The sequence below is a fragment of the Aplysia californica genome, unplaced genomic scaffold, assembly GCF_000002075.1.
Source record: "Aplysia californica isolate F4 #8 unplaced genomic scaffold, AplCal3.0 scaffold00302, whole genome shotgun sequence".
In the NCBI taxonomy this organism is placed as follows: Eukaryota; Metazoa; Mollusca; class Gastropoda; order Aplysiida; family Aplysiidae; genus Aplysia; species Aplysia californica.
Window position 1 is genome coordinate 858,394 of NW_004797572.1, and position 7,287 is coordinate 865,680.

General features: G+C 38.0%; 1 protein-coding gene across 1 annotated transcript; it reads right to left on the reverse strand.

Moving 5' to 3' along the window:
• Positions 1 to 269: 269 nt before the first annotated feature.
• On the reverse strand, positions 270 to 5,013 carry LOC101848212. The gene is made up of 4 exons (XM_013084570.2): positions 4,907 to 5,013; positions 2,943 to 3,072; positions 1,697 to 1,929; positions 270 to 1,074 (listed from the first exon to the last, which is right to left on the reverse strand). The coding sequence occupies exons 2-4, from the start codon at positions 3,050 to 3,052 to the stop codon at positions 914 to 916; spliced, it is 504 nt and encodes a 167-aa protein (XP_012940024.1). The 5' UTR covers positions 3,053 to 3,072; positions 4,907 to 5,013; the 3' UTR covers positions 270 to 913.
• Positions 5,014 to 7,287: the final 2,274 nt, after the last annotated feature.

The following is a 7,287-nucleotide window of genomic DNA, read 5'->3' on the forward strand; positions in this document are numbered from 1 at the left end:
AAAGACCTATGAATGAAAGATAGCCAAGGAGACACCAATCACCCAAAGAAAAGATTTTAAAACCCCAAGACATAAAATGAAGACCAATGTGAGGAAAAAAATCTACCAACGTCAAAATTTCGAAGTGACCAAATCATTATCTCTGGTATCATGTGTATAACTGCTGTAGTTTTCAACCAACAACTAAATAGCCTGCTCAGTCCCAAGTTAGAGGGTACAAAAGAAAAGCAAAGTACAGTGCATTTTGAACTTTTAAAAATTCGATTTTCTTTCCACATACATGAAAATGTGACTTTGATTATTTTTTTCAACGTAGACTTCAAATGTTTTTACCAGTAAGACATAACAAAAATAATCTCAAGACAAAAAAGGAGAATCTTCTCCCTCTAAACCCATTGCTCTCCACAGTATGACCAGGTGAATGGTCACTAATCTCAACAGAATCAGCATCTCATATCACATTCATAGTATGTTATTAAAAAGAATCCCAGTGAACTCAGAGAAAGTAATTTTGAATAGTGGTGACAATAACGAGATCAGATATCAAACACAATTCACATCGTTATTCATTAAATTATGAAACAGTGATGACTTTGAACCATAAAACAATAAAATCGAACAGCATATGTATTTTTCAAAACATTGAACTATTTTAGAAGAGAAACATAATTTTTACAAATACAACCAAATTTCTATAATGATGGGAAGTTTTTTTTGACCAGACAAGGGACTCAAACAAACATCAACAAATAATCAGGAGGTGGCAAGATAAGTCAGGGTAAGGTGAAGATGGAGTGATCTAATAAAAACCTACACCAGTACCAAGTATACCCTTCCTCAAGTCATCAAAACATCAGAAAACTTTATTATTTTATTAAAACAGAAAATCTTGTGATCAACAAAACTGGAAATCCTAAGACCTCTGGTGGTTGTGATTCCCCGCATCTCGCACAGGCATCGTCTTTCTCCTTTTCAGTCGGTCAAACAAATCTTTAGGGATTTCCAAAGCCTCAATGTCTTCTCTGTGCACCAACGATCGTACTTTGTTCAGGCACAGTTTCAGCAAGGTATGAACTGGGTAAGAAAACAGAAGCAATACAGTTAATTTGCCGGAACGAATAATATCTTACTAAAATATATGGAATTAAAAATAAAATAAATCCTTCAAATACTTCACAAAACAAATCACAAAACTTTTGAGTTTAAGCTTTCAAATTGTTTAGTGGCTTGCAGTTAGGAGATTGGCAAGAAGTTCATTATCATCATTGCCTTCCTCACCCTGGACCACAGTATAGGCCACTATCAAACTTTCCACCTTTCCCTATTCACGGCTAGCTTCTTGACATAATTTTATGTCTTTTATTTTACTTTTCTGCTCATAATTGGTCGCTTTTAAGCACAATGGGGCAATTCCAAAAATTGCTGTTTAGAAAAAATCGAAGGTAAAGTTTTTAGGTCCTTGTTCAGTTTAACTAAAACTAAAACACAAGGAGAGTTTTCTCTATAACCAAACAAATATACACACCAGTGAAACCAAACTTCTGCTACAGATACGGAAATGCCCACTTTTGGTGTAGGTCAAGATTTCTGGAAACCCCTGAAATCTGGGTTAGCCCACATGTCCCTAAAAGTGACCAATTTCACTTGACCTTCTCTTTGATCTCTTGCTCTACAAATGGATTCCAAGCCCACGTACCTGGCCTATCAATATAAACCACAGTTCTCGTCTGCTCCCCTCTCCAGGGGTGTGGCATGAAGATGAACTTTCCCCCGATGGTGACTTTCTCAAAGGTGTCCGAGTACCAGGCCTGCCACGGGTGAGTGACAAACGTGTTCTGGTAGTGATGTTTGCCCGCCTCTAGACGCTGCTTGTAGCGGACACATCCCCCCCGGTAGTCTCGCCAGATGATGTCCACAGGATCAGAAGTCCTGTAATGTTGTGGGAAGACGGGTAAAAAGAGGGATTGCAGTAGGATGACGATAATCATCTTTTTATGTTGAATGCATTACATTTGAATTTGAAAATTTGAGTTTGGGTAAAACAGTAAGGCATAAACAAATTAAAGCATAATTCTCCACATTTTTAACCCTATCTGTACGCCCTGGTGTCATTTTGTTCCCCCGGGTTGTATTCTTCACATTTTAGAATACTTTTAGCCCAAACTGAACCCCAAAAATCCGTGTGTAGCCTTAATCAAGTGTTCACATTACAAAAAATTTAGTATACAGAAGGGCAGATCTGAAAGCAATGTCAACCAAGGGAACCATGCTTTATTTTATTGTGAATTAGTTTTATAGCCATAAAAGGAGCCATTGTATATACAAACAAGAAGAAATATCAATAAAATCCACAATTGTCATCAACCTCACCATTGCACACATGAGATAAAAATTCAAATTATGAATTGGAAGGGTTAGTTGAGCTTCATTGAGATGCAGACAAAATTGTGTCAAGAAACACAAGGTAGGTACTCTTAGTAAAACATATCGATTGCTTGGTGAAAGTGTAAGACTCTGCCATACGCCAGTTTGAAAAGTGATTTATGACAGCGTTTTACACTTTTTTTGAAACTGTAAATATGAATAATTTTATTACTTAAAAAAAAAGACTTGCATATTTAGAAAATGACAAAAATAGTCAAAATAGCAAAGTAAAAAAATCATTCAAAATATATTTTTTTCAAAAGTTAGAAAAAGTTAGCGTCATTTTATTCGGAATGGTATGATGCACTTACTCTCAAATCTCATGACTTTATCTTGAAGAGTTTTTGAGTTTTTAGCTTTTAAAGCCAAGAAATGAACAATTTGAGGAAAGGAGCAAAAACACCTCGAAATAGGAATGATGAATTTACTCTCAAAATTTCACGACTTTCTCTTGAAGAGTTTTTGAGTTTCTAGCTTTTAAAAAGCAGTTGATAATAGTGATTAGTAATCCCAGCTACCTGTTGATAAAGGTGACATATGCGGGCCAATCATGGTGGACAGATTTGATCACGTTGTGATCTTCAGGGGGAGGTGGAGACATGATCCTGATCAGTCTCCAAACTTGCATCGAAAACAACCACTGTCTTACTGAAATGAAAATCCAACAGAAAATGTCAGCACACAAGAACATTTCTGTGATGGGAGGCAGGTCGGGTGGTGGTGGTGGTGGGAGGACTTGCAGTGCAGACAGTCAACAGTAGACAGCAAAATATACACATGATGTACTGTATGCACACGCAGAATATCTAGGCCCTCTTACGATATATATTGAAGTGGACTACCCTGTACTACACTACTAACACCGCTATGACAATTTTCCATTTCACAATGTATATTTGGATATTTTGGATTCGGGAAATAAGTAAACTAAGACTCTCCATGGGGCTCCAATTTACTTTACTATTATTTTCTGAAATTCTAAACTCTTACTCTACTGTCTACTGTCACATTGTTGCACCAAAAAAAGTAACCTGAAATGTCCGTGGGGAGGCTTTTTTCCCCACTTTTATTCACAACCTTGTGTGACTAAATATTATGTTTGCATTTGAGAGGCAGTGGCACTTTTGGATGAGGGTCTGTCAAGCAAAACAAACATGGATTGCCCCTCTATGCCATTTACAAATGAAAATGACTCTGTACATAGTCTCACACATGACAGTAATATAAAAGTAAAAAAATTAAGAAAATATTTAACGCTAGCCGCGTGGTTTTAACGCCTAAGTGACAAAATTTTCGAAAATCACTTTTTGGTCCCTTTAAGCACTGTAGCCTTTGATACACCTTAGGTTAAAATCCCGAGTGTGAAAGATTATTGCAAAGTGTTTCAATCCTTCAGTAAATCAGTCATCTATCCATATTACACCACTCCCCAATTTCTACGTGATTCAACCGTCCAATAGCCAGTTTTGCAGCCCGGTGGTGAATGGGAGGTAGAATCACGCAGACTAAGCGGCTTGTTGAGGTGTTCACCTGTTGCGTAGGCGGAGTGACTCACACGACCGTGACCTTTGTCAAAACAGACTGGAGGGTAACATCAAAACAAAGTGCTGCATTTGCTAACTTCGACTCAGATCGAATCCTCTGTCGACAGCCAGAACATTTTGTAAAGGCAGTTTGCTTAAGGAATTTGGTAATGTAGTTGAGAAAGGGCAAGATGGCATTAAAGAATATATATGTTAATACTGACTTGACCAAGTCGGTAAATTGTGGCAAATGTTACTGACGAGTGAACTTTAAAAAAAGTCTATGATTGACAGCTAAGAGGCCCTTATTTCACGTTCGGTACAACTATTGGAAAATATATTTTTATAGCGTTTTTTAAAAGCGTTTCTTACACCCCTTGCTGTATTTGTCATGTACCATTCTTGAATCATTGTTAGTTAATCAGTACACCGGGTAGCTGACTTAATTTGTCATTTAAAAAAAAGGCCCCCCTGAAACTCCCCACTGTTGTTATGGATAGTGTGCATTAGATCTAGAAGTCTAGATCTAGATCTATACAAATGATGAATAATACAACAATCAAGATGATGATGAGTATGAAATTTAATGACATGTAATGTAAACACAGTCAGTGGGTCCACCAAAGTTCAATCCAGCCTTTAATTTGAATAATATAAAAACAGAAAATAGCCCATTTACGAGTACCTTCACAAGAGGAAAGGACAAGAAAAGTATTGGCGTTCTTGATGCCACATTTCAATGATTTGCATAAAAGTAGCACATAAGTGAAGAAAGTGTTTTTAAAGGGCTCTATCTGGTCTACGTTGCACTTTGAATTGCTTTGAGGATCACAAAAAAATAAGAACGCTACAGCAGGTCTGTAACTTTAAAAAAAGAAAGGAAAGAGTTTCACATTCGTAAACATGAATTTCCTTGCAATAAAATCGATTTATAACGATTGATGAAATGAAAACCGTACCCAAAATCCGTCTAAGTCGAAGCACCCTGTTGTTTGTTTACACATTGAGCAAGTCGCCATTGATCTTATCAACGACGAGCTCTTCTCGGTTTGAAGTTTAGATGTTGGGTTGTTTATACCCATAGACTTGTACTCCTACCCTAGATTGTACACTCTGACGTACTTCCAAATCATCAGAAAGAGCACCATTTGAACCAAATGAAGGGCAATTAAGAGGGAAGACACACCTTGCAAGTGACTGCGGTAGACTGGTGTATTGATATGTCCTCAACTTTTTGCATCTTTTAATTTGGCTTGAAAAACCCCCCAGACAAACAAACCCAAACAACCCCCCAAAAACAACATATGGCTTACTTACTGTAGTTTCAGTATGGTAGAGTTTTTTTTATAATGGCATATTCTACAGATATATACCATAAGTACTGAGTATTACAGGCTGAGGTGTTTTTTTAATTAAAAAAGCAACATTTAAAAAAGGGGGAAAGATAAGGAGGATAGATGTTTGATAGGAAAGACGGAGCATACCCCCACCATCCACCCACAAAAAAAAAAAAAAATGAATGCCATCTTTTCGTGTTTGTTTTAATCGCAAAGAGAAGTAAGCCTACAAAAAACTATTACTATTAGCAAAGTTCTTATTAATCTCTCCCCCCCCCCTTCCACCTCGGGACTGTGTATGAGAATCATGTTCCATAGGGTCTGCTGGGGTGATAATTCTCTTGTATTGTAAAGTGTGCAGAGCATGCTGAATATGTAGAGAGTGGATACGAGCTTTATAAATGCAATTAACACCTTATTATCTTTATTTATTATTTTTGCTGAGGCTTGGCACATTAAGATTTGTGTAAACAGCTCTGAGAGCATTGTCTCCATGGAAGCAGATCTTAAAATAATAATAATTTAGATAGCATCTGTACAGCGTAATCCCCGCTCAACAGCAAGCTCTATGCGCTTCACAATCTATACTATTACCCCAGAAGACTTGAAAGCCTTCTGAAACAACCTCAACTTCCTGGGAAGCATACAGTGCAAGCAGCCATTTATAGGCCCTAAAACACTAACATACTGACAAGATCTTTAGCTATCTATGGCCAGGTACCCGGATTCCCACCTGGGTGAAGTGAGGAAAATTTGTGTAAAGTGCCTTTCCCAATGACACAACGTCCTTCCAATCATTGCCTCTCGTTAACAACTCTCGCGTCATTAATTGCTTCTCGTAAACAATTATTACATTAGAGTCTCTCGTTAACAAATCTCACATCATTGTGTCTTTGGCAGCTCTCACATTATTGCCCCTCGTTAACAATTATCACATTAGTGTCTCTCGCAAGTAAACACCCTTAAGTTTTGTAATCCAATATGGCATCGCGCATAAGGTCAAGTCTGGGGTTTATATAACAAATCTCACATCATTGTCTCTTTGGCAACCCTCACATTATTGCCTCTCGTTAACAATTATCACATTAGTGTCTATCGTTAGCAACTCTTATATCATTGTCTCTCGTTAACAACTTTCACATCTTTGTCGCTAAGTTAACAACTCTCACATTATTGTCTATCGTTAACAATTCTCACACTATTGTCTCTAAGTTAACCTCTCTCATATTTGTCTCTAAGTTAACATCTCCCAATATTTATATATATATATATTGTAGTGACTCTCCGAACACGCAACTAACTCACAACACAACAGCTGACATGACTATGACTTCGCTCGGACCTGCGAAGTGCTCAGATAAAAACACCTCGTGATCCGACTGTCCAACACAGCCAGTCGAGTAGAAAATTCCTGTGAGTAAAGACCTACCTACATTGGTGACCCCGACAAGTTGAAACGTAATTTCAACTTTGTGTGTTATGTCTTGGATTATTGTTGAATCATATTTGAGCGGACTTAGTTTTCATCACACCCCTTACCATCCCTTCAAAATGTGTGACAAGGATCGTCAAGTAAGTGCAGTTTCGATTAAACTACCAGCATTTTGGACAGCCAGGCACCCCACGGGACAGTGCCACTGACTGAAGTGTCTTTAGGCCATTCCCAAAGGGGGGACATTTCTCGTTCTAAAGCACAGTAGAAATGTCAATGGGCTGATCCAACAATGTCATGCTCATAACTATGCCTGAACTACAACTGGGAACTGCTGCTTTTTCTTTCCTAATCCTTACTATTGTCATTTTCCTCTACTTCTTTTTGTATGTTTGTCACACTCTTGTGACCCGCTATTTCCGGGGTGCCTTGATAGTCGGAGCAGACGTTGTGCTTTTGAAGCTAAAGAGGTGAGCAGAGTAAGTCTGATTCCCTGTAAGGACTTCTCTGTTGACATCTACCCCTTGGCGCTCATATGACATTATGCAGTTGCGAGCGCCGTAAAACCTAC